Source organism: Emydura macquarii, unplaced genomic scaffold (assembly GCF_026122565.2).
Source record: "Emydura macquarii macquarii isolate MOO-44397 ecotype Brisbane River unplaced genomic scaffold, CSIRO-AGI_Emac_v2 contig_3692, whole genome shotgun sequence".
NCBI lineage: Eukaryota > Metazoa > Chordata > Testudines > Chelidae > Emydura > Emydura macquarii.
This window is the reverse complement of record NW_027133829.1, coordinates 2,109,027-2,135,638: the sequence shown is the minus strand read 5'-3', so window position 1 is coordinate 2,135,638 and position 26,612 is coordinate 2,109,027. Positions and strand designations below refer to the sequence as shown.

At 38.9% G+C, this 26,612-nt stretch overlaps 1 protein-coding gene and 1 long non-coding RNA gene across 3 annotated transcripts in view; one reads left to right on the top strand and one right to left on the bottom strand.

Annotated features, from left to right (window-relative positions):
- Positions 1–1,099: 1,099 nt before the first annotated feature.
- Positions 1,100–26,612, bottom strand: part of CCDC186 (coiled-coil domain containing 186) — a 59,981-nt gene continuing 34,468 nt past the window's right edge. Inside the window, exons 6-16 of one of the 2 annotated variants that reach the window (XM_067537243.1) lie at positions 25,253–25,372; positions 23,284–23,409; positions 22,835–22,933; positions 21,873–21,959; positions 18,471–18,613; positions 13,125–13,380; positions 11,816–12,005; positions 10,076–10,156; positions 8,518–8,728; positions 5,820–6,039; positions 1,100–5,309 (exon numbers count right to left, since the gene is read on the bottom strand). In XM_067537243.1, the coding sequence (XP_067393344.1) occupies positions 5,232–5,309; positions 5,820–6,039; positions 8,518–8,728; positions 10,076–10,156; positions 11,816–12,005; positions 13,125–13,380; positions 18,471–18,613; positions 21,873–21,959; positions 22,835–22,933; positions 23,284–23,409; positions 25,253–25,372 (1,611 nt within the window). In that variant the 3' untranslated portion in view covers positions 1,100–5,231. The remainder of the gene's footprint in view (positions 5,310–5,819; positions 6,040–8,517; positions 8,729–10,075; positions 10,157–11,815; positions 12,006–13,124; positions 13,381–18,470; positions 18,614–21,872; positions 21,960–22,834; positions 22,934–23,283; positions 23,410–25,252; positions 25,373–26,612) is intronic. The other variant, XM_067537244.1, reaches the window with a different exon arrangement.
- On the top strand, positions 13,193–23,739 carry LOC137146102 (uncharacterized). Its single transcript, XR_010917838.1, has 3 exons — positions 13,193–13,248; positions 21,198–21,399; positions 23,587–23,739. It is a non-coding gene; the product is annotated as an uncharacterized lncRNA (long non-coding RNA).

Sequence of the window (26,612 nt, the reverse complement as noted above, 5' to 3'; positions counted from 1 at the left end):
GCTACCACTCATATAATTGCAACGCATCTTGTACAACGTATATCGTGTAAGGTGTCAAAGGAAAAGTTGATTCACTAAGTCTGATTCTCCTGTTTATATGCACGTATCCATCTTTGACGTTACGAATATTGGCTATGTATTTGTATCTCAAACACGTTTTGTTCCTGGGTGACACCCCTAGATAGAACTGACATTAGGGCTAGATAGCTATGTATTGATGGCCCATCAAAGACATGCGACTTCCACAATGGGCCACTGAAGAAATTCATCCCGTTCAGATAGCTCTTCCTGAGGATGCCTCTGACAGCAAGGAGTGGATGGCCACCCTCTGATTCAGCAAAACCATGTAAGAGCATCTGATATGCTCATGTGACTCTCGACTCCATCTTGGGCCAGTAATTTTCCACCTACTATTTACAGGGGCTGTGGGCTTTGTTTGGGACAGTAAATTTCCAGGCACATGGCAGAGAATATAAAAGACTTCTGAGACAACTCCATTTTGCCTTTTTGCTGCTCTAACTTGCTAGACTGTGGATTTACAACTAAAAGGAGCATCTTGAACTATGGACTGAGGACCTTCCAAGCCTTTAGAAGTTGCCAAGAGACTTTACAAGCCAGCATTGTATTCTATCACTGCAACAAATCTGATATGGATTTTTCAATCATTTGTATGTATACAATCTATTAGCCACTTAGAACTTTCTTTTATTAATAAATCTTTAGTTAGTTTACTGAGGATTGGCTGACAGTGTGATATTTGGTTATTCTGCAATTCATGTTGCCTTGGAGTAGGTGTCTGAACCTTTGGGATCAGTAAGAACCTCACGTATGGTGAAGTGAGTTTTCAATAACCCCTCACTATATTAGACTTGATTTCGCTGGATGGGAGCCAAGGGCTGGAATGCCTGAAGGGGACTATTTGGCTTACCAGCGTGGTACTGCAGAAGTTCTTTTGTTACTGGCTTGGTGAATCTAATTATAGAAAATACCACCAGACTAGGGGATTGTCTGCCCTATATCTTGCAGTCTACCCTCAGTGTAGCATTCTCAGTGTGGCCTATCCCAGGCACCCAGTAACAGACCTATTCAAAAACAAGCATGGAGACATTTGCCTGTTTATTATTTCAAAGTACACTATATACATAATGTATAGTCATGTCTTCAAAAACTTCATTTTATACAGAAACATATCTACAAAATTAACAATCAAATCAATCGTCAGTGTATCTCATCAATACGTAATGTACATGTTGGAAGATTGAACATTTGTTTTCACCATCAACGCAAAATGGTAAGTAAATAAAAAACCCCTTTTTAGTGTGAGGGGGAATCTCATACAACTAATTTTGTAGCATAGCTGAACATTTTTTATATTTGGCAACATTTTCCATTATCTTTTTGATGGGCATCAAAAGAAGCTGGATTTCTTGCATCACCTACTGTTACTAATGGTTAATATAAAACAATCTTGTGTGTCAATATAAAAAAGTATGGCCTCTTATTGACAGTTTATGTATAGGCCTGTACAGCTGAACGGCCTCATTACTCATCAAATTTTAAGTAGTCTGTGTAAAGCTTCAGGTAAGAACACACAGCAATTAAACTGCAATGCAGAACCAGTTTCAAAAGTTATACTATTTTTCAACCTCTTAAATATATTTACTGTGTTGCCAGCAACAAGCAAAGATGACCAGTAAGCAACTCAAGAGTCGAAGGTGTTTTGGGAACACAAGCCAGATCCCATTTTTAGAAGTCTATCTACAAACTACATTTACATACACTTAAGTGGATTTAAAAGGGAAAGCACAGCTGATACCTGGCACCAGGGTACCATTCAGATAGATGGGTCTGACTTTATAATCTGAAATAGGATTTTCAATGGTGTGGAAAGACCACCACAGCTGGGTAGTCAGAAGCAGATTTTCTTTAGGACCTGAAGGAGTGGTACATATTACTAAAAACATTTGCAAATTCTACTTCAGCCTATAGGATACAACTAGCTAAAAGTTTAGATGGGTATTTTCAGAGAGAGCTTGAGGCAGCTAACTAACTTGTACCACTAAATTTCACTGGACAGTGGGCATGAGCTCTTTCTGAAAACACCACCCTTATTTTATGTGGGGCTACTTTACTTCCCATAGTTCAACATACTGACTCTTTTGTTTTAAACCACTCTCTCCTTACATATTTATTAAAGCCTGGCTGAGATTTATCACTGTGCAGTGGCCAGCATAAAGCTTATGCAACACTTCAGTCCCCAAAATAAGGATCAAGTTGATACAATTGGTGCATAGGCCTTGTGCTAATTCTCTACAGGGCTGGGTTTCACTTTGATTTAAAGCTTTTCCCATAGAAAAGTAGCAACATGTATGTTCTCAGTTAAATGGCGGAGGTAAAGCATTTTCTATTAAAAGACAAATATCAGCCTGACTCTTGCTCTATACCATGAAGACACTAGTCTATTAGTCATAGACAAGAATATTCACGAGGAAAATACAAGGTTCTCTGTTTGCAGCATCATCTTGCATATGAGAAAAAACTGACATCAGTACAGTCAAGCAACACTACTTTCTAACAAATTATTCCTATAACATATTTGCCATCATACTTTTGACTTGATACAAAGCCTTGTAGGAGCTAATGTAAATACGGGAGTGCCATTTCCATCTGTGATAGGTGCATTAAAGGGAAAGCCTATACAAAACGCCTGAATAGAATACAATGAACAAGAAGATGTCATGGCCACTACATATACAATTTATACAATGGGGGGGGAAAAAATCCTACAATTGTGTAGTGTTTATAATACAGAGGAAGCAGCATTTTTCAGCAAGACAAAAGGATAACTGGGGTGCTCTAAAGTAATTTAAGAGCTGGAATGAAACAATGCCATAAAGAAATGAGAATTTCCACAATATCATTGCACTTATCCCATCTGCATCACATTTCTTTACTATGTTCACATTAAACATCTGCAGAACAGCACATTAAAAGGTTACATTAATATGAAATGCCATTTCTCAGCTATTCCCTGGCTTAAGCTTATTTTCAGAATCTAAATATTGGAAACATTCACTTTTATATTTTTCAATGTATCTGGTACATGTAGGTGTGAAAACTTAGAGCTATGTTGTTTGTTCCTGAACGCTTTGTTCTGTCATAGGGTCTCATTCAGTCAGACAAACTTACTAGTCCACTCTGACTTCAAGAGGGGCCAGGATTTCACCGACTGGCAAAACTCCCATTGATTTCAATGGAACTAGGATTTTCTCCGTAAGAGTTTAAAAAAGATTCCTACCCACTTTCCTTCATAGTAATGGAGGAGAGGTAAGCCTGAGCCAGGTTGGCTAAGCTTACATCACAAGGTTGTGGGACTGGTCTCATATGCTCTTAGATCTTGGAAAAATAATTCATTTAAAAAAAGAAACTAATATTAAGGTTGAGAGCCACAGTTGGAGACCATTTGCCCAAACCCTCCAAGTTGTATATCAATAGTTTTCACCCTCTTCCACATAAATGCTCAATATTTTGTTTTTTAAAGTAAAAATGACAGTTATGCAGGACTCATAAGCAGACTAGGTCCTGATCCTGCAAACACTTATACATATTGCTTAACTTTACTCACAGGAGTAAATCTCAATGACAATCGATTAGTCTCATGGATCAAGTTAAGCACTTGTGGGTAAAACCTTCAGAGGGGCTTAAGTGACTTAGGGGCTTTTGAAAATGATATGTAGGCACCTATGTCACTTGGCAAATTTGACCCTTCTGGTTGCAGATTAGCGCTCCAGTTTGCACATAGAGTAAGGGGATGGGAAACATTTAAAAGATAAATGGACAACACTAAATGGGGGGTTGATTTTTAAATAAGTAAATGGCCTTTCAAATTAAAATGGCTAAATTGTGGAGTGTTGCTATTTGTACATGTGCACTAAATACTTTTTATGAGACTAGGAAGTACAAATATTTAATAAATACAGTATAAACCCTAAATATGTATTTACAAGATGAACTGGTCTGGCTGAGTGAGGCATTTTAGTCAAGTGGGCACTCATTCCAGAAAATATGCATTTACTGTAGGAGTGGAGCCATTCCAGTCCATCTAAGTTAGCTTTTTCTAATATTAAACTATGGAAAATACTGTGATTTAATGAGAATGGTGTCACTTTGGGGCTATTTCTCCATCACTTTGTAAAATGAAGGTTGGAGCTATCAAACTGAAAATTCAAATGATAGTCACAATGAAGTTATTTTGACAGACTTTAGTAATTCACATTTGTAAAGTTGAAGGTCTCTGATTTTTGTAGAATTCAACCAATAAATTGCAGTTCACCATTTAAATATACCTTCTCTCTTACTGTCAGTTTTATTGGCTGGTCTACACCTACAATTAAAATAACTAAACAATGTGAAGTGTTCTTTACAATGGGTTGGAATGTCTTGGAATAAGGGAGTATGTATATAAATAATGGACAACTTAACTCACTTTAAAAATTGTGTTAATTATATTGAAAATCAAACTTATTTTACAAAAACTACCTGAGTTCAAAGTTATTCAGATTCATATGTTTATAGATCTGGATTTTATGAAAAATTTGAGTTGATACAGCCTGATTAACTGAAGCAACCTAGTAGCAGCTGGCTAGTTCACCAAAAAAAAAATTCATAATAAGTTTCCAGGGTAGTCATTACACATTTGTCCAATAATAAAATATGCATCATCATGTCCTTAATTCTTTTACAAAAGTTAATTATAAAGCTCCTTTTCCATGCATATGTTAACTGCTTAATCAACTTAAATATATCAAACACTTAGACTAGGGAAGAAGATTTCTGAAAGCCCTGGAAGCTCAGTAGCACTGGATATGTTCCACAGCAAATCAATTTTGTTTCCCCCCCGAGCTTTATCAGTAGCAGGCTGTTTAATTGCACAGTGCAGAAATTAAAAACTCACTGAAATGTACTCTACATATAGTGCACATTGCAAAGCAGCTGGATGCCTTAGTTTCAGAGGAGTGTTCTATCTAAGAATGTAGCCTATAATAAAGTTCATCAACGGCTGACGCAAAACAACTTCACACCTGATCCTACAGTAAGGACAACTTGTGTGGTTAAGGTTTCCAGGATTAGGCCCTGCCATTGATTGATACTCAGTTTACAGGAGAAACTTCAAATTGACAGTCTGTAGCACCGGCTTCTTTGTTTTGACTGTTCCATAAAGACTGCTACATTTACTTCATCCTCCCTTCCAGTTCATGCTGTTGCTTAATAAGCCGTTCTATTTCTGTTCCTAGTGTCTGCAGATTTTCCTTTGAAGAAAAAAGAGGGAAATATCACTGGATACAACATACAAAATCATCACTCACCATCACATTTTGGCAGCGAAACAGTGGATGAACAGCCCTCCTCTCCCCCTCCCCCCTTTCATAGTACACATGATGCTCTAAAGGACAGTGTCTTCCCTATAGAGTTGAGGATTCTACTGAGCCTGCTTCAGTTCAAAGCTCAAACTAGTATACAAAGATAAAGACACAGAATCAGGTTGTTTTATAGACACATTCCTTACTAATTGTTAGTCATGAGCCTCGGGGTAGGAAAACCATTCCCGTTTTAAGAAATACACAATTCCAACCTGTACAGAAATCAGAACATAAGTCTTTTGAGCATATTTTTGCTCTCAAAAAGTGCTGTCAATATTACAGGACAGTGACTTGATCTCTAAAGAGACCTCTTCTTTGGTAGTTGTAGATTCAGGGCAGTATGCATTTGAGAACAGCAAAATATTGACCCCTAAACTGAAAGGCTATCAGGGTACTCACTTTCAGTGTAATATTCTTTAGTAAAGTATCCTCTAGCACAGCCTGTAGCTTCCTGTTTATCTCCAGAGAGAGTTCTAATGTGAGCCCACTGTCTGCAGGATGCGACGTATACAGGGATGCCATGATGCCACCGCGCTTGCTCAAATGGACTTTGTTAAAGTCCGAGGCTTCTGAGGAGAGCGTCCCAGCTTCTTCCCGCAAAACGTAACTCTGAATAATTCTGGAAAAACAAGAGACTGTGTGAAACTGCAGAGGCTGAGTTATGCTCCAGCTTGGTTGCAGGAGGTATTTATGCTATATTTGGGTTACAACAAGATCTTCGTACGCATGATGTCAGAAGCAAGAACATGAGATACAAAAGCTTCAAGTCATCGACAGATGTAGTGGGGGTGGGGAGAGATGGCTGAAGCCATGTCGTGCCAACAACCACAGCTGGATCCACTTTTTTGTACGTTAACAGCAAACATCAGCAAAAATAAAGACTTCCAGTGTCCACCCATAAAGGGAGACCAAGGGTGAAATCCTGACCCCTACTGCAGTCAATAGCAAAGCCCCCTGACTTCAGTGGGGTCAGGACTTCACCCCAAGAGAACACAGTGACAAAAACCAATCCTAGTACTGAAAGACACCACTTTTGCAAAGGACTAAGCTCCTTGGGGCACAGACCATCGTTGTTTTTGTGTTTGTACAGCACCTAGCACAATGAGGTTTTGTTCCATGACCACGGAACCTAGATGTTAGAGTACCGCAAATAAATAATAATAAGGTGTGATTTGCAATTTAACAGTTCTTGGAGACAGAATGGTATTATGTACTTTGATTAGAATCCAAAGCATTTCCACAAAATGTCTGTCAGTTTTGTTAGCAGAAAAATTCAGAAGCACAAGTCACAAATCCCAAAAAGTTGTAAGCCTGTGCAATCTTAATTCAACCCCCTTCTGCATATGCATTATAATGTAAATCAGATGATCACTGAAGCCTTTTTTCCACGGGGTGGCTGAATGCTAGCCTAGATAACTTGATTATATCCCTGCCTCTGCCACAGTGATGGTGGGCAAATCACTTACTCATACTTTCCACTGATGGTTACTAATTGTGTTCCTCATTTTCTGGATGCCTTGTGTGAGACCTTTGAATTTGATTTGCAGAAGTGCTGAACACCCAAAGCTGCAACTGAAGCCACTAGTACCTGTGCTTTGAATGTACAAAGTGCTATAGCATGCTAAGTACTCAAATGCTAGGGCCTGATTCTTCAAATTGGACATCCACACTGGTAAACACTTTCAACCTTACTTTCTGTGCCTCAATTCCCATCTGTAAAATGGGGCTACTACCCCTTCTTCTCACAGGGATGTTGTAAAACAGATTGGTTAATGTTTATGAAGTATTCAGATACTATGGTGATGAGCCCTATAGAAAAGGCCATGAGGAAATTAACAAGTCTGTTGTGAGAGCAGGGTTTAAATAGTGTGCAGTAAATAAGGCCTAGGGTCACACATTGAATAGAGAGGATAAAACAAAATAGCGAGTAGCTGATGATTGGGTGAGCACTGTCTATCTTGTCCCGAATGAATCTGCTCTGATTCAATTTACATGAAAGGCAGTAATTACTGAGTTAGAAAATTGCATTAGGCTTCTGAAAGTTCTTTCAATTAGTCCCTTTTAAACCAGGGCTGCTTTTCAGAACAGCCTGTGTTTTTACACAGGAGACACCAAACACATTATCTGTTTTTAGTATGTTTTTGAAGTGCCACATTTATCAACTATTAATTGTTTGGCTTTGGTACGGTCTGAATGAGACAGTTTGTTTAGCATTTCTATTGTAGTAGTGCCTAAGGATCAGAGTGACGGGGTCAAGGCCTTGTGTTAAAAAGCACTGTACTAGCAATACAAAGGTCCCTGCCCCAGACAGCTCACAAGCGACGATCTTTTATGAGGCACCACCGCAGGAGGTGGCATCAGCATAATAAATGGGTGCATGTGATGATGGGTAGATTTAATAGCAAACAACATTGCCCAGAAAAAGGAGAGTCTCCAACTTCTTCTTCTCCATGACTCCAGCAATAATGAACTAGCAGACCTTAGATAGAAAAAATCTAGCCAGTAGGCTCAGTGACAGCAGATCCCATAGCTTGCAAACCATGGAGAAAAAGAATCCTACATCATATTCTAAACATGGACAGGCTTTGGCTCAGATTTTATTACAAGAGGTATCAATTATTAATTATTTGTGGTACCCAAAGGCTCCCATCAGAAATTACACTAGGCTCTGTATCGACAGAGGACCTCTCATCCTAGATGTGATGCATCACAAACAGCATCTTTTTGAGAGAGAAGAACTTGACTCTTTGTACCAATATCACACCTCAAACAGCCAGAGGGAGCCACTGTTAAAGCAGAGAGAGAGACACTGTTGACAGGATTAGAACCTGCAGCGCTCACAGCTCCTGACAAGTTCAAGGAGCAAATCGGATTAAGCCACAGATCCAGGGCCTTCCTTGAAGTGTTGCATAGGCATCAGTTCTAGTAACTGTTCATAGAAAATAAGATGAAAACTAAAATCTAAGGACTGCCAGGGTTGCAGTTGTTTTCTCATTTAACGTTTTCTCTGGCTTGTGTCTTATGTAAGATTTCAGAGTGATCTGATCCAAGACAATAATTGACAGCCAACACGATGTGATCCAAATGTCACACATACTTGGTTTTTTTCCTGATTTCCTCCACCAGTTGCTTAATGTGATCCTCCATGAACTCCATCTTTTCATTTTTCCTAGCATGAGCCTTCTGTAGTCTTACTATTCTCTCAATCAAGACCGCCTTGTCCACTTCTGGGAAGCTATCCACAGCTCCTGAAGATCCAGTATTCTCAGGTGACCGATCCTCATTGCTGCTTCGAGCGTTAAGGGACCCTATGAACAGTCACAGGTTTATTATAACGTACGCAGTTCTAAACAAAGTATTTCTTGCCAATTACACTGCTTCCGCCCGCCCTCCCTCCCTCCATTCTCTTCACAAAATCAATAGCTCAGGACTGTGCCCAAATATTCTCTTTATAAAATGTTGATCGCATTCAGCTGCTTATAACGACAGTACCATTTTAACGACCTAGGTTCAGACAGTGGTAAACCACCCCCTAGTGTGATCACAGCTATACCAGAACAAAACGTGCTCACAGCAGTATATAGTGTATTTTTACAGAAGAACTTTTATACTGATAACAGTGGCCACACTAAAGAGTTGCATCGGCTTAACTATATTCGTTCTAAATGGATATAGTTAAATCTTTACCAAAAAAAAAGTGTGTGTAGACCAGGAAACCCATTCAACACAAGAGTGCTGCAAGGTTAACCCCTTTCAGGATGATGGCAGGAGAAGTATCAAGAAGGTCTGGAAGCAACTTTAAAAGTGACAGAGAGAGTACGAAGGGAAGAAAGGGTTACATATCTGAAACAACCTTACGAACTAAAAGTACATCAACTTTGGTACAATTAACCTAATTTAAAAATATATTATATCGATCAGGTAAATAAATGCCAATGATACTGCAGAAAAATCATTTTTCTTTGTGTAGAACAATAAAGGAATGAATTTTATACAAGCACATTGATGCCTTTAAATGTGCCAATTGATTGACCATTTAGACAGTGCCAACTGTCAATTAGGGGAATTAAACAAACAATGCTGGAGGCAACTGTTGATTTTTGTTTTGCTTTGGCTACATTTAAAAGTGTCATCCAAGGTACCTCTGAACATAAAAAAGCAGCAAGATCAAAAAGATAGGAGTAAGAAAATTAGACCTTTTATAATAAGAACACATAGCTACATTAACAAGTGCCATTATTAGGCCTGAGACCCCTGTATCTATGTTAAGTACTTGAACCTCAATAAAGTCCACAAATTTTGCAACGTGAGAAAAGTATTCCTTTTTATTAGTGATATAAACTTTGATTTTCAGTTAAGGATTACTCCTATGGATAAGCATATCCAGTTATCAGTCTATGTATCTCAAGACTAAAAGAAAAAGGGGATAAGTGAACCGAAATGGATCCCAGGACTTTCGCCACCAAGACCAACAAGATTCCATCTTGGTGTTCTACAGGAGACCATTGTGAAAGTGTTAACAAGAGCACCACTCAGAAGGCAAAATATATAACCTACAGAAATAAACAACTATTTAAAACACAAACACCCTATATCTGTGCCCAGTAAAATATGTTTGAGTTATTAAAACTGAACAGTGAAGGCAGAACTGTTACCTGATGAGCTGGAACGACTCCCCATACTGCTAACTTCTTTATCATAGCTGCCATTTTCAATCTGATCCAACTTCCTTCGTGCTAACAAGAAAACATGATAAGGGTTACCAAAAATGGAACACACACATACACACCACCCCAATCCTACAGAAAATGAGACAGATTTCTTCAATTGCCAAATCATACATGTGAGAATGCTAGTGACTAACAGCCATCTGACTATCACTAAGTGCTTGATCCAATTCCCCCTCCGAAATCCATGGGCTTTGGATCAGTCCTTAAGTGAAGAGATAACTCCATGTGCTGGGTTGTCTTGAGACAGTAATACTTAAGCCATGCTTTATTATTGATATGGCATGCTATTTAAATACTTAATGAATGACATAACACAGCTCTTCTGTGGAAATAAGTTGTACAGAAAAGGGCAACAAAAATGATTAGAGGTATTGAAAAGCTTTCATATGAGGAGAGATTAATAAGTCTGGGACTTTTCAGCTTTGAAAAGCGATGACTAAGGGATGATATGGTAGAAGTTCATAAAATCATGACTGATGTGGAGAAAATAAATAAGGAAGGGTTATTTACTCCTTTCCATAACACGAGAACTAGAGGTCACCAATGAAATTAATAGGCAGCTGGTTTAAAATGAACAAGAAAAAGGCATTTCTTCACACAACACACAGTTAACCTGTGGAACTCCTTGCCAGAGGATGTTGAGAAGGCCAAGACTATAATGGGGTTCAAAAAAGAACTAGGTAAAGTTCATGGAGGACAGGTCCATTAACGGCTATTAGCCAGGATGGGCAGAGATTGCTGTTTGCCAGAAGCTGGGAATGAGTGACGGGATGGATCACTTGACGATTACCTGTTCTGTTTGTTCCCTCTGAAGCACCAGGAATTAGCCACTGTCAGAAGACACGATACTGGGCTAGATGGACCATTGGTCTGATCCAGTATGGCCATTCTTAAGTTCTTATTCTATGACTGACATCATTACTGGGAGCTAATAGCAATGTCTGTGCCCAGATGTTGAATAGAGCTGGGGTAAGAAGTATGAGCACGTGTGTTCATACGTGTATAAAAGGTAAACAGAACTTCCTCTCCTAATATATGAATAACAGTTGTGTTTTCACAAATTCCAAACACATGATTATAGCCAAACTGCACTTTAAATTCAGAGCATGTGCGCTCTTGAATTATTAATGTTGTTAACTTTCTCAAAGTACAAAATTAATCAGTCTCTGTATGCATAATATATATTTAAATAGGTAAAGTACGTTCTTAAAAGTAAATAAATGCCACCAACAACAATTGCAGCTAAAGTGGGCATTTAGAAACCTGATGTGTCTTGAACAGACTTCTGTATAGTGAGCAGGAAGCATATGTATCTGGTTACTATGGATGAAGTTTCAATTGTCACATCTCTTTTGAATTCATGAAATACCGTTTTAGCTGAATACCAAGAATGTGGAGATCCCTTCCAGTACTTCATTTTAAACAAGACAGCATTTGAAAATTACACACGTAACAGGACAGCAATTTACTGCCTATGAGACACAATCAATAGCCCAATCCTGCAAGCCTTCCGTTCTCAAGGCACAGAAGGCATGAAAGGATTGCTCCCTAGCAGAATATATGGATGCAGGCAGGAATCCCTTTTTAACACTGTATACTGGGGTGAGGAGGACTATGTTAGCACACTCTAGTGGACACAGGACTAGATCTAAAAATAAAGTCAACCTTGCTGAAATTGCTTGGTGAGGTCTTTAAGATTTGCCGCATGTTTACGCTTTTGAGTAACTAGCTCGTCTTTTAATTCATCTACTTGGGTGTTCAGTGCTGTTAGTTCTTTCTGTTGAGAGGCCAACTCTGTCTGCAGTGTCTGGACTTCATGTTTGCGTAGCTCTTCCTCCTTTTGCAGTTTGTTTGCCTGAATTTAAAAAAAAAAAAAATCTAAAATCACTAAACATAACGATCTGTTTAACATCAACATTACCACCACTTTGCCCTTATATTGCACGTAACCATGTGAGAATCTCACATCAATTTATGCAACATTAATTAAACTTAATACCACCAGTGCAGGATAGCTCAAGGCAGTACACAGGGTGCATTACTTATTCTAGAATAAAGTAAAGTATAGAATAAGATTGAAGCTCTAAAAATAATCCAGTTTGTAACCTTTCAACATATCTGCACACAGTAAAATGGAATCCTCGTGATGAGGTTATTAGTACTAATTTGTACTATAGCCTCAAAATTATTCTCAGAATTGATGGGAGAATGAAGGTGTAAGGACAAAGGATCCTCCAGGCTGATTATTTTAAAAAGTCATTTTAAGAAAGGACCTCCAGCTGTGGCACAATTTGATATACAAAACCAAGCTGCAATCCTGTAAATGCTTACACGGGTGAGTAGTCCTACTGAAGTCAAAGGGTTTGCAGGATTGGGCCTATTTAAATTACACTGTTAAGTACTATGGGGCTACAACCATACAAGGGGAGAAAATTCTTGTCTTCCATATGACAAACAAGTTCCTTAAACATGAATGATTTGCAGAAGTCAATTTCACATGTGAGTTAAACCCAACTGGGTATAAAGCTGAATTAAGGCAATCCAGGGTCCTAGGCAAGCTGGGACACTGGCCCCCTGCTATGACTCCACCCTACCTCTGTGCTGATACCCTATCCTTCATCTAAGTTACAGGGGCAGAAGTCAATTCTCGCCTCCCAGAGAGGCAGGAGAAGCAGCAGGGTCCCTCTCCCAGAGCAGTGGGCCCTTCCATTGAATCTATAGGGCAATTCACACCTTAGAGCTATGGTTCTATTGAGTCTGCAGGCTCAGGCAGAAATCCGTGTATTGGTTACATTCAGATCCCATTTTCAAGCTTTTATTCACAACCACAAGGGCTAGAAACTTTTACTTTTTAATGAAAGCTGGAATTCTACATGATCTGGAGCCTTGGCACAGGCCTTAAAACCTTTGCATTAATCCAGCCCTGATCAGATAACCTATTAATACAAAAAGTCTATCTGCATGTTGTACTCACCAAATCATCTTTTGTCTGTCTCACATGTTCCAGCTGATTCTGTAACTCTCTTTCACTGTAGGTGAGCTTATCAAGCTGGGTCTGTAAGAAGTTGGTTTCAGACTGGAGCTGTGCATTCTTGCTGGTGAGTTTTTCCGTGAATACTAGTAGCTCAGATTCTCTTTTCCGACTGCCTTCAATGTCCTTTTGGAGATCGGTGATCAGAGAGTTCAGGCTGTCCAGTTCTTCCTTCAAGGTGTCGATTTCTTGTTCATCTCTGCCAAACCAAGTGCATGTGTGTTAGTGGTGCTGAGTTTAAATACACCAAATATGAAAATACTAAAGATTTACTACGGATATGAAATGGCTATCAAACTCCAAGCCCAAATAAAGCTGGTGAGCTGTTAGTGATCCCAGTCTTACCCCTGATAATAATGAGTAGCAAGTACATATGAATTTGCAAATTCCTCTTCATAACAGTAATACAGCACTGAATCGACTCTGATGGAGTATTCACCACATGGGAGGATAGATGGCTGCATCCCCCTGCCCAAGTGTTCTACCAGTTTCAAAGTACCATAGGGGCTCCATTAGAAACACAGTGGACGATGCCTGGAAGATAAAATGAATCCAGTGCATTCTCCATGACCCCGGCTTAGCTCCCATGACTAGCCATGCCTGTTTTGTAGGCTGTAGCACACAAGGTTTGCGTGCACATGTGTAAACCAAAACCTCAGAGTAGGTCACCCCAAACTTCAGGGAGATTTAGAATCTGAACTCAGATCCAAGTTTTGCAGTTGATTTCTATTTTCTATAAAGACTATGTCAAAGTCTGGAAGGGAGGATTCAAAAAAATCTGGATCCAAATTTTGTAGCTCAACCCAATTCTAATCAATTTACTGGGCTTAAAATTAGAGTTTTTGGTGACTACGGTGTGGTACATTTTTCTTTAATTTTCATTTGTAATTAAGATGGCAACGACAACATGCCCATTGATGGTGTTAGATGGTTAAACACATAACTGCCATTAATAAAAAGCATAACATGGAAAGAGCAAGTTGAAAGCTTGTGTAAAGTCATAGGATTTGATCTGAGTCAATATGAGGCGAAACCACGCAGAATTTTGCAGGAAGGATTTAGCAACTTGCAGAATTAGCAATATAAGCTACTACTCTTGCCAGTCTTTCCCAGTTAACGAGCTTGAACTTTCTACAGGAATGTTTTCATACTTTCTCTTTATGGAAGCAGAGAGCCTGTATTAGGATCGGGGCCATTTTGATTTATATCAATTCAATACTTTCCCTGCCATGTCAGTATAATCTATTTTGTCACACACTACTTCGTAATCAATGTATAACAAAACTTCTTCACAAACTTTCATAACAACCTTTTGGGAAATATTAGCAACTATATAAATGCATCCTCAGTTAGTAAAAACCCCTAATCTTTTCTTGCTTTGTTTACTACCACAAATACACCTAAATCCTGCCTGAGTGATTTGTTACCTCATGTTCGTATAGTATTTGACAATTCTTTTAGACCCAGGTATTACCACAACAATCCTCCACAATAACTAACTTTAGGCCACTGACTACTACATAATCAAGCATTTCATTTGATTCTAATAAAATGAAAGCAAAAATCTAACAGTGAATTATGATTTTTCAAGGCAGACAGTTTTATTTTCATCTGGTAAATCAGTCAAGAGTTTTCAACCTCTATGAAGAAAAAAGTCATAGCACTAGATCATCCTGTCCAAAAATGATAACTTCTTTCTTTTTTGATATAAAGGGCATGCAAACACCTTTATATATACCCTAAGAGGTATATTTAATGGAAGCACATTGGCTTCCTCACAGGAGTAGTCACTTTTCTATCCTGATCACATTTTCTAAAGTTCCATTTATAGATCATTTACAGAGGGTTAATGAATGTGTTAATCCAGGGTTAATTATCAGACTGTTTTTGAATCCAACAGGATACTTATGACAGATAACTTCTACTGATCATTTATAAAGCCACCTGTGACACATATTACTCAGGTTTGTACTATACTTAAAACTTTTATAAATGGAATCTTAATGTAAACTGTGACCTCTAATTCTGATGTAGCTCCCTCAAAACAAGGCAGAGATGTCTTTCTGGGTTATTAGGGCAGGTTTCTCATAAATCAGCAGTACATACTTCCCCTACAAAAAAAAGGGGAAAAGTCCTCCACCACATTAAATGAAGACTTCCTCCAGAACAGAGGGTACTAAAGAACTCTTCTGACAGGGAGTAGAGAACTATATCATGAAACTTCTGCAAGAGTATTGGTTTCCTTCCCCTTGCCTCCAGGAACTGTATCTCAGCATTAAGGCACGTTCTCTGCCCAGGTTGCTTTTCTTAAAATACCAGACTACAATTTATGATTTTTTCAACTCCACAAAACTAGATCTAAGGTTACAACACAAAAATGTTCATAAGAATCTCAACAGCAGACTGGCATCTAAGCCACTATATTAAAATGGGGTTTGTACTTTATTTTATTTTTGTCTCTTTATGATACAAAAAGACAGCCTGAAAGTTTGGGGGTTTTTTGTTTTGTTTTCTAGCATAGAAATATCAACAATATCAAGTCTGCTCTTTCTTGCCTTTGTTGGAGAACTTCACTGTTCTCCCCACCCAAGTAATTCATGTGCATTGCGTGTAATCATGCTTTAAATGAAAGGGGCAGCATGTGTATCTTCAGTGAAGATGACCTTTCTCCAAAATGTCTGCTAGACATTGAGGTTAAAGTGATGGCAAAAAACAAGTTTTAGGAACATACTAAATATCCCTTTCCCCTTTCAGTTGCTTTTGTGATATTTCATGAGTTCTCCAGTCACTAAGAGAAATCTAACCTGGATAAGATCTGAACTAATGTAAAAATACCACCTCTCTCCCCACAAAGGGTGAAAGAGAAAGTCAAAACCCAAACCAAGTTACATGCACTTACTATATCTCATAAAACAGCAAAAAAGGGTACATGCCCATTTTAAAAAATTCCTCTGCAGGACACTTTAAGATGTTCAATCCACACTGCATTTAAAGAAGAAATAAAAGACAGCCCTAAGCCAACATGCTTATCCACATTCTCCACTCTTATTCATAATTTTGAAAATGAAGCCCAAATCTCACAAAACTAGATAGCTGAATCCTGGCATTATCCAGATTGCTATAAGCTGCACCCTCGCTATGGCGTAGCATGGCAACTATATTGCTAGTGTGGTGGCCATAAAAGTATGGTTGGCATTGTATTCCAGCTAGGGAAAGTTAATCATTTATTGCTTCCTTTGTCTCACGTTCTCGTCTACGCTTATATAGCCAAGTATCATGGTTTGCCCCTTTTAGAAAAACATAAAATGAATTACAGCAGTACACTGGGTTGAAGTCAGCTATTTTCCTTACAACAACCCTGTTTATATTTCCAGTTCACGCAATATCCTTTGGAGGAGGCTGTTTTCCCACTGCCCAACTGTGTTGCTTCACTATGCTTACCAATAAAAAAAAATCCTAAAAGCCGCAAGCCAGCATGAAACAGTTTGGGGATGTTAGAGTAGAATAGCCTGCATCCAGCAACTTCATCATACAGAATGTATGTGTGTTATTTAAAACACTCTCAAACACCTCTCAAAACAGTGCAGTGGTTATATAACCTCCATTCAGACACAGACCAGCAAAAGTGATTAAAACAAAATTCAGAGCAAGGGGTACAACTTTCTCTAGCTACTTTTATGCCATCAGATACCCCTTATCCTGCCACTGGCCTGCCACCTGCAATTTCTGACACTGCAGGGTTCAGCTCTTCTATATCAAGCACTAAAAGCACCCACCAAAGTGTATATTGCCCTGTGTAACTATAAAAAGGTCCCTGTGGTGGAAGGCATTGAAATTGTTAATCCTCTTGTTGTACCCTGTAGGCTAGGTCTTTGGAAATGTGGTTATTTTGACAGAGATTTTTTTTTCAGTCTGTGGCTTTTCCTCACCTGGGATAATACAAGATTAATGTAATTTAAAATGCAAAGGATAAGACATCTCCATTTTCCATTCTCCCTGCCACCACCCTAATGAAATTTCTAGTCAAATATTTGTTCAGACATCAGCACGGGAGGAGGAAAACATATTAGCCCTCCTGTAGTTGATGAGTTGATATTGATCAAAGCATAAATTGAAGGCGTCATCTGACTGATTGCCGTTTTCGAGAAAAGGCTGATACCATGATGTTAGTGGGAGCCAAGATACATATAAAGAACTGAAAACTTCAGTTGTATAAACAGTGAAGAAAGCAGATATTTCATCAACTATTGTTCAACTCCAAATGAAAATTGCTTACAAATCCTATATGTATGCATGGGTGTTTCTGTTTATACAATGGTCATCTGCTTCTGTTTATGCATTGTCAGAATCCATGAAAATGGATAGTGTGTTTTTCCTCTAGTTCACATGTACCATATGGAAATAGGGCTATGCTCTGACACTATTCTGAAATGCCTGTGAGCCGCAGTCTCCTCTAACGTACATGGGTGTAAATCTGTATTAGCTGCATGGCAGTTACATAAACTACACCACTGTGATACTGGTGCAAGTGAAGGGAAAATCAGCTTGTCTGATCCTTCACTTCCTTAAAGCAATGGCATTTATTACAGCTGATCTGATGTCTTTAGTGACACAAATGTGCGTAAGTACTAGTTAATATTATTTCATGCATCATATCTTAAAGAAGATTTGTTAAGCTTGTATGTTTATAACGTTTTAATTCACATTCAGAGAGGGCTGATCTTTCCAGCTCAGCAACCTCTTCCCTCCCTATCCCCGAAATACTGAGGACACTCCAGTTCTCTCAACTCTGCAATAAAATGAGCATTGGCTGATTTCCCTGAATGGAGGCTGCCCAGAGTCAGCTGTAGAACAAGCATCGATCAGTAAATCCCGGTATTATACAACCTATTATTACTCACCGTATCTGTCACTTTTACTGAAATCTAGTTAAACAGTTACGGACCAGTGACTGAATTCATCCCCACTGGAGCACTACCAAAGTCAATGGAGTTACCACAGAGATTAAATTTTGCCCTATGCTATTTCAAAGGTAGTTTATAACAGCTACCAGTTAACCCTAAAATTGCCAGGTTTCGAAGTACTGCTCTTGGTGGCTATAAGATTAAATAATTTATAAAGGTTCTACGAGGAACACTCCACAGATGGGAGAGGATATAGATTCTCTGAGTACACCCCCATGTCCAATACACTGTAAAGGTAGCAATACTTTTAAAGCACAGAAATGCTCCAGCTCCAAAACAGAAATCTGCATCATCAAATGCATTCTTTAAAAACTTTAGTTTATACCTTTGATGTTGCTCCTGCAACGGATCTACAACTTTCACTCTATCCAGTAAATTCTGAATCTCGGCCTTCTGCCGATTAATAATTTCTTTGTACTTCGATAATTCATCTTCTGTTCTCAACCGTTCATTCTCCAGACACCTTACCTACATGCAAAAGAACATAAGATTAACTATAAATTGGTTATTTTCCTGCCATACTTCAGAAGCTGGTAAGTTTCATCCAACAGGTCTAAAGCTCTAACCATGGTTACTGTAGTACCCCCTTCCTGTTTTTGAACAAGTTATAAAATCAGATGCAAACTATTTCACAGATCAAAAGCTAGAATAGAGAACAGTTTAGCCACATAAAACAAAACAGTTTTTAGAAGCTAATTCTTATAAATGGTCTAGTCACACGAGCATTAAGAGGGATAATATCATCCCCTCCAAAAGATTCATGAGCCCACATACATGGGTGGACCCAAGCCAAGCTGCAGCTTCATCTTCCTACTGTTACCAAGGCTACCCATGTCATGCGCACCCATGCTTCTGTCTAAGGACTGAAAGCTTCTCCCTACAGATTTAGTCGATGCTACTCCTAAACCGGCCAGGAGACTGACAGATAGATTGCTCATCAGTGATATGTGGCACTTCCTCATTTGCTCTCACAGGCCTAGTGTGCAGCCTTTAGAACACTCACAAAATCAGCTGTACAGGGATCTCTTCCTTAGCAGTATATCGTGCTGTCCGAACACCTGTGGGCCAGCTCCATTAGGAAACAATCTGTGTGCAATGATGCTTATTCTGCAATTAGACGGACATACGGAAACATCCCACACAGATGATGGTGATAGTAACATCTATCTATCATGCACTTCTGACTTCCAAACCGACACTCTGCACACTGACCTACCTACACCAGGACAAATGCTAACATTTCAAATCTCCAAGAATACTAGCCACTATTTTAAAAAAACAAAACAAAATGCAGTTTGCCCCAAGACTCCACAAAGCCTCAATTATATGTAGAATGTTTCCCCTAAGTGATACTGTTCTAAGATCCAGATTGGTTGGTTATATATATATTCAATCCCGCAATGACAAGTTTAAGGTCTGATTTCTCATGACCCATCAGAGCTATAGACGAAGGGCTTTATAGGCGTGGTCTAATTCTGACCAGAATCAACAGAAGTCTTTCTATTAACCTTAATGGGTGCTTGATCAGGACCTATAAGATTAGAAAACCAATTACAACCAGTTACTCAAGATAGTTAAGTCCAAAGCAGACTGCAAGGAGTTACAAAGCGATCTCAACAAAACTGGGCGACTGGGCAACAAAATGGCAGATGAAATTCAATGTTGGTAAATGCAAAGTAATGTATATTGGAAAACATAATTCCAACTATACTTATGAAATGATGGGGTCTAGTCGTTACCACTCAAGAAAGAGATCTTGGGGTTATTGTGGATAGTTCTCTAAAAAGATCCACTCAATGTGCAGTGGCAATCAAAAAAGCCAACAGAATGTTATGAACCATTAGGAAACGAATAGTAATAAGAGAAAAAAAATCTATATAAATCCATGGTATGTCCATACCTTGAATACTGTGTGCAGTTCTGGTCACCCCATTTCAAAAAAGATATATTACAATTGGAAACGGTATAGAGAATGGCAAAAAAAGTTATTAAGGGTATGGAACAGCTTCCATGTGAGGACAGATTAAAAAGACAGATTTTTTTTAGCATGGAAGAGACACAATTAAGAGGGGATATGACAGAAGTCTATAAAATCATGACTGATGCGGAGAAAGTTGAATAAGGAAGTGTTATTAACTCCTTCACATAACACAAGAACCAGGGGTCACCCAATGAAATGAATAAGCAGCAGGTTTAAAACAAATAAAAAGAAGTTCTACACACAACACACAGTCAGCCTGTGGAACTCATTGCCAGGCGATGTTGTCAAGGCCAAAACTATAACAAGGTTCAAAAAAGAATTAGATACATTCAAGGAGGATAGGTCCATTAATGGCTCTTAGCCAAGATGGTTAGGGATGCAACCCTATGCTCTGAGTGTCCCTGGCCTCTGATTGCCAGGAGCTGGGAGTGGATGACAGCAGATGGATCACTTGATGATTACCTGTTCTGATCACTCCCCTCTGAAGCATCTGGCACTGGCCACTGTTAGAAGACAGGGTACTGGGCTAGATGGACCATTGGTCTAACCCAATATGGCCGTTCTTATGTTCTATCCTGAAATGTGGTACACAGGCCCTTTAAAAACAGATCCCCAGACTAACCTGGGCAGGAAGGCATGCTGGGAAAGAAGGCTACTATATAAACACTTGTCTTCCTGATAGTAGGGGGAGACTTTGAGAAGAACTGTTGCTCTTCATGGGTCTCTCCAGAACAAAAACGTATGAAATGAATACTACTACTCAAGAAGAAACCCTGGACATGGGAGCTCATTTATTTTTGGGCTTGGGCTTTGTTTGGAGTTGTCCCCCCCCGTGGTGAAGGAATTGAGCTTAGGCATTTGAGCAGTGCTTGTGGCAAGCACAGGGCAAGTACTTGCTTCCTTTTCGAGGCCGAGTTGGGGAGGGAGGGAGCCCCCTCCAAATCATCCTTTCCCCACTATAGCTCGTTGGGGAGGTTCATTAGGTTTTCCCTGCTGACACAGCCTGTGATCGCGTAACCTCTGGCCAGATCTTCAGCTATTATTTTGGACTCCTTTATGTTTTTGAAACAGACCGTGGTATATGGAACATAACCAGGAAGGAACGTACTTAAATGAACTCTTGTGGTTAGGTGGCTACTTGTTGATCTGGGATTCTGGATATCCCAAAAGGGATGGACTTTTATGTTCTCTCGGAGAACTAAGCTTTCTACAGTCATGAGAGACAGATCCAAGAGGGCAAACTGAGATAGTAGCCACACCCAGCATCAGAAAGGTAAAAATTTGCTCCATTCCCTTTCTAATGAGTATGTATTTGATTATAGTTCTGGTAAATTACAGGATTTCAGACCTTAAAATCAGGATATTTGTTGGAAATAGCCTGGACAGTTGGAGTCATGGCAGTAAGGAAGCCTGACTTTACATAAAAAATATATACAAAATTAGCAACAAGTAGCATTTAAAAAAAAAAAAAAAAAACCCCACTTTCTAAAACATTTCTAATGATTTTCCTGTGAAATGTGACAAAATTCAAGATTGCACTGCTGTGCTGGTACTCCCTTAATAAGAATGTATAGCTTTGCCACTTAAGAGTAATGCAGTCATCCTGCACTCATGCTGACAAATCTCTAGGCCAAACCACTATGTATTCTCACTCTTTATGTAAGCAAGCCAGTTACAATAGGATCGGTTTTCAAAATCCTTATGTCCCACGTTCAGTCTCGTGACTACAGAGAACTCTTTAGTTACCTTTGTTCTTAGTGTACGCAGCTCATCCATACCCTCTTTAAATGTCCTCTTCAGGTCCTCCAGTTCTTTTATTTTGGCATAATGTACCTTTTTAGAGAGAGAAAGCATCACAACACTATCATTTTAGGGGGCATGGGATCCCATCTTCTACTGTAAGGCTACACCCACCAATAGAGAACTTATTTCTGACTAACTAGGTTTTCTATCATGCCCATCACCATGGTATCAGAATATGTATACCTCATAACAGTGAGGCATACATATATACATTAAGAGTGTGAGTGTGTAGTACTTATCCTTAGTTAATTTGCCTAGAATATTAACTCCAACTGAACAACAAGTTATATCCCTGAAACAACTCTGCTAAAAGAACTATAAAGTTACAAAGTCGAACACTCAAAAGTTAAAAAAATATCAGCCCAGGGTCCTGTGCAAAAAACAGTATATGATCATGTAACTAATGACTATATTGTAATACACATGCACAAATGACCAAATTAAACTTACACAGACAACCTTAATTCTGGCATTTCTTAATTTTTGAGTGCTTGACTTTGCCACTTTAACTTTCTCTTAACATCGTTTTTTGGGATGTAATTTCTTAAGGCTTTTTTAAAAAGCAAACTAAAAAAAAAAACCAGAAGCTTCATCATGTTGAATCACACTGAACTCCCAGTTGGATCACCAAATAGGGCTGGGATGTCTTCATCCACAAACAGTCCTCTACCACTTTAGCCAACAGTAAATGGTAGCAGCTGAAAGCTGTTGTTATGCTTGGTGAACCTGCCACTAAAGGGGAAGGATGAGACATACTTTGCCAGGGGGTTCCTTAGCTATTTGCTAGACAGAAAAGGAATGTTAAGACTCAGGAAACCTGGGTTTAATGCCAGGTTCTGAAAGGGAGTGTGCTCTAGCATTAACAGATCCTAGTGGTGCTGCTTATAACAGTAACAACAGTTTACCTCCAGGTGCTCAGACTTCTCCTGCATTTGTTTCTCTAGTTCTCCCTTTGTTACTCGGAGCTTTGCATCCAATTCATTTGATTTAATTTCTTCTGACTCCTAGTTGAATTGGAAAAAATACAAAAAAGGACATTAATTTTAGAGTTAAAAAAAAAACCATCTACCTATTTTATGAACACAGAAGACACACATTCTTATCATTGACTCTATCTGTAATATGTACTACCACAGACAGTAGTTTTGAACATATAAAAACACACTGCACTCCAGCAAAACTGGCCTCAAGATCTCACTTTTCCCCTTATTTCTTTTTTTAAATTTATCTCTAATCATTGAAGTGTATAAATGTAATGGCCTGACATCCGACATGCATGCAATAACTTTGCACATTATTACAATTCAAGACACAAATAGAAAAAAAAATCAGATGTTAAACATGTTAATTTCACCTCATGAGAAAGTATGCCTACTTGATATGTTTTTATCATTTCTTGGCAGTTTTTCCGTATTTGGTCTCCCTCCTCTTTTGCTTGAGTTAACTTGGTTGTTGCATCTTTGAGTCGATCTTTGGTTTCCTAGAAAATAAACCATAAAGAATAGGTAGAACCTAAAGAGTGTCACAGAGCAAGATTCCGAATTAGGGGGAAAAAAGGGGTCTTACCATCAAATGTTTTCAGATCTAATAGTGTGTCTGATTCTAATGATTTTTTATTGAGAGTTACAATATTTGGTATTTTTTCTTCTAACTCTAGCTCTTGGAGTTGATTGTGAGAGAAGCTTTGCTTTCATTTAAATAAGTGAGTTCCTTGCCTTCATGATTGTGAAGAAAAGCTCATAACGTGAACCAATTAATCCCTGAGGCTCAGCCATCAGAAAGCAAATAAAAAGAACCCATCATTTTTAAACCTTGTGATTTTAAAGTCAGTCATGTTTTCTGTGTCGTGTGACGACAAGATATCCAAGTCTTAAAAAATGTTATCATTAGTATGGTCTAGTTCATTGTTTCTCAATGACCAGTCTATGGACTGGCACCGGTCCCTGAGATCTCCCCGACACACTTTAAGAAGACAGCAAGCCAGTCCCTGGTATCAGAAAGGTTGAAAAACACTGGTCTAGGTCACCTCATGCATTACTCTCGTCACCTCACCAACGGTCTGCTAACTCCCTGAGGCTTCCCTGGCCTCCCCATTTTCATATCTATCACATCCTCTTCATTCAGCGGCACCACCCACAGATTTTCAAAGCAGGCCAAGGGATTTAGATTAATGGAAAGTATACCTATATCTCATGGACTGCTTCAAAAATTTCAATTTTTAAGCTTTTGCTGCTTAGAAAGCGCTGCACTACCGTCCATTGAATCACCTGTTTATGTATCTCCAGAATGGCCACACAACTAAAGAACCCCAAGTGAAAATATGCTTTCACCATTGTGTTCTTGTAGCCAAATTGAAGGCTCCCTTTGGTAACACTGAAAAAGAAAGTGACCTGGAGTGGCTGACTCATTATCTCCCAACATAAATCATGTGACTGAAAACTTCACTGTTCAATCACAGCTATTCAGTACATCCCATCCCACCCTTCATTCACTATCACAGCTGTAAGCTCTTCAGTCTGAGGAGCTACCTCCCTGTTCTTCAGGCAATTCAGCGCTTTCTGGTTTTGCAGTATACACATTTAAAAGAGAACCAAATGCAAGGAACCACGTCCAGTTGCTTTGGTCTTTTCCAATCAGACTGTTACTGTTTGTGATGTAGACAGCACACACATTCTGAACTGACTCCTTCAGGAGAGGTGAGATACAAAATCCTTAGCAAGGACTGTAGGATGTGTTATTCACATTGTGTTATATGACAGTTTGATAACAAGAGTGCTTTTAATTCAGAGTAAAGCAGAAATCACCCTGGATATTGTTCAGTGTTTCTCAACTGGCGACTCACTTTGGACTTCAAAAAAAAAAAAATTGAGACCTCCCTACTAACACTTGAAAAAGAATGTAACACCCTACCTTAAATATAAATAAGTAAATAATTAATACTACTCATGGCCAATGTTAGGTGATGGCAAGCAGAGCAATTGCCCAGGGCCCCATCCCACATGAAACTTAGCTTTGCCAGGCCCCCTGTGGCGTGGGGGCCCGGGCAATTGTCCTGCTGCCACCCCCTAACACTGGCCCTGCACTTGCAACCCGCCTAAACCCATCCCAGGTTGAGAAACACTGATATATTCTATCATCCGTTCGTATTTTCCACTTCAATATCACGATCTTTAAAGTACTATTCCAAAATTCATCTGTTGATTGCCAAGTTAAAAAGACATCAATGATTTTTTAAACAGGTTTTTGTACTGCTAAGCAAGAAAATGGCATTGCAACTATACTGGACTCATTATGATCTCACTTCATGGTATTGCTTTACTAACCTTGTGTGAATCCATTTCAGTTTTCAATTTGTTTTGGGCCCATTTTACTTTGATGACATGAGAATTGATTTCTTCTTTCAATTTTTCTATTTCTCTGTTGAATCTAGTGGCTTCCCCCTCCTAAAAAAAAAAAAAAGGAAAAAACAAGCACAAACATCCACAGATTGTATTTTATTTATTTTAAATCCTGATTTTTAATATAGCTATAGAATCAGATTCGGACATGAGTGAAAAGTGCAAGTTTTCTTCTGTAAGACCCCAAACCTGCAAAAATTTGCATACTGTTAGCCACGTTAACAGTTACATGATTGGGTCTTAAAGCCTTAATTGTCTATGTCTGGGGCTCCTGGTGAGAAACCGCCTCTCTGTCCATGTGCACTATTGCCACATTTGTGATCAGAGGAGATATTCTAACTGAGGCAACCTTGATTCATTCCAAGAGGGTTTCTAGCAGACTGTTTTCCAGGATGACTCTTTTGATTGGAATTGCATAGATCCAGGAGAGATTAGGTGTACTGATCTTCTGGACAAATTTTAGGAGGATATAGCAGAAAACATGAGGTTTACTAACTTTTGTGAGTAGTCTGACAGAAGCATTGTGTAACTGAATATTTGACTAAATGGACAATTATTGGAAAAAAGCGTAAATTATTTAACTAATGAGATGCCAACTGCCCAGATAGGTGCAAGATACAAGAAGTCAGGTTAGGCTGCAACTAAATATAGTCGTTTACATCAGTGCAAAGTGGGTGTAAAACACTATTAAATCAGACTGCTATTGTTTGACACACCTTGCACTGATGTAAATGACTACACAAAGTGCAGGGCAACAGTTGATGTTGACCAATAAATGTGCACCATTCAAACCATCACTCTTTATTTTTCTTCAAGTCAACATCGAGTGGTATTAATCAGCAAAGCCTATTGCTGGGCTAACTTTAAATACCAACAGCTATAAACTAATATCTGCAATTAAAAAAAAAACCTGTGTATTAGAATCGAATCCCAGCAGCCAAATAGTATTTCTGAAGTAATAGATCTACCTGAACTAAAAAAGGTTTACAAAAGCACCATGTGAGGGCAGCAGAATCACTCTAATATAAAAGTCTCCAAGCAATGTTGTCCTGACTGTTCGGCCAGAAGTTAGACCTACCAGCTAAGTTTTGTTTTGCTGACCTAAATAGGTCACACAAAGGGTGAACAGATGTCCCGAATATCAGGACTGTCCCTATAAAATCAGGACAGTTCCAATATTAGGGACTTTTTCTTATATAGGCATCCTATTATCCCCATCCCATCCCAACTTTTCACACTTGCTAACTGGTCATCCTAGTCACACCATCCATTCCAATCTGTTTAA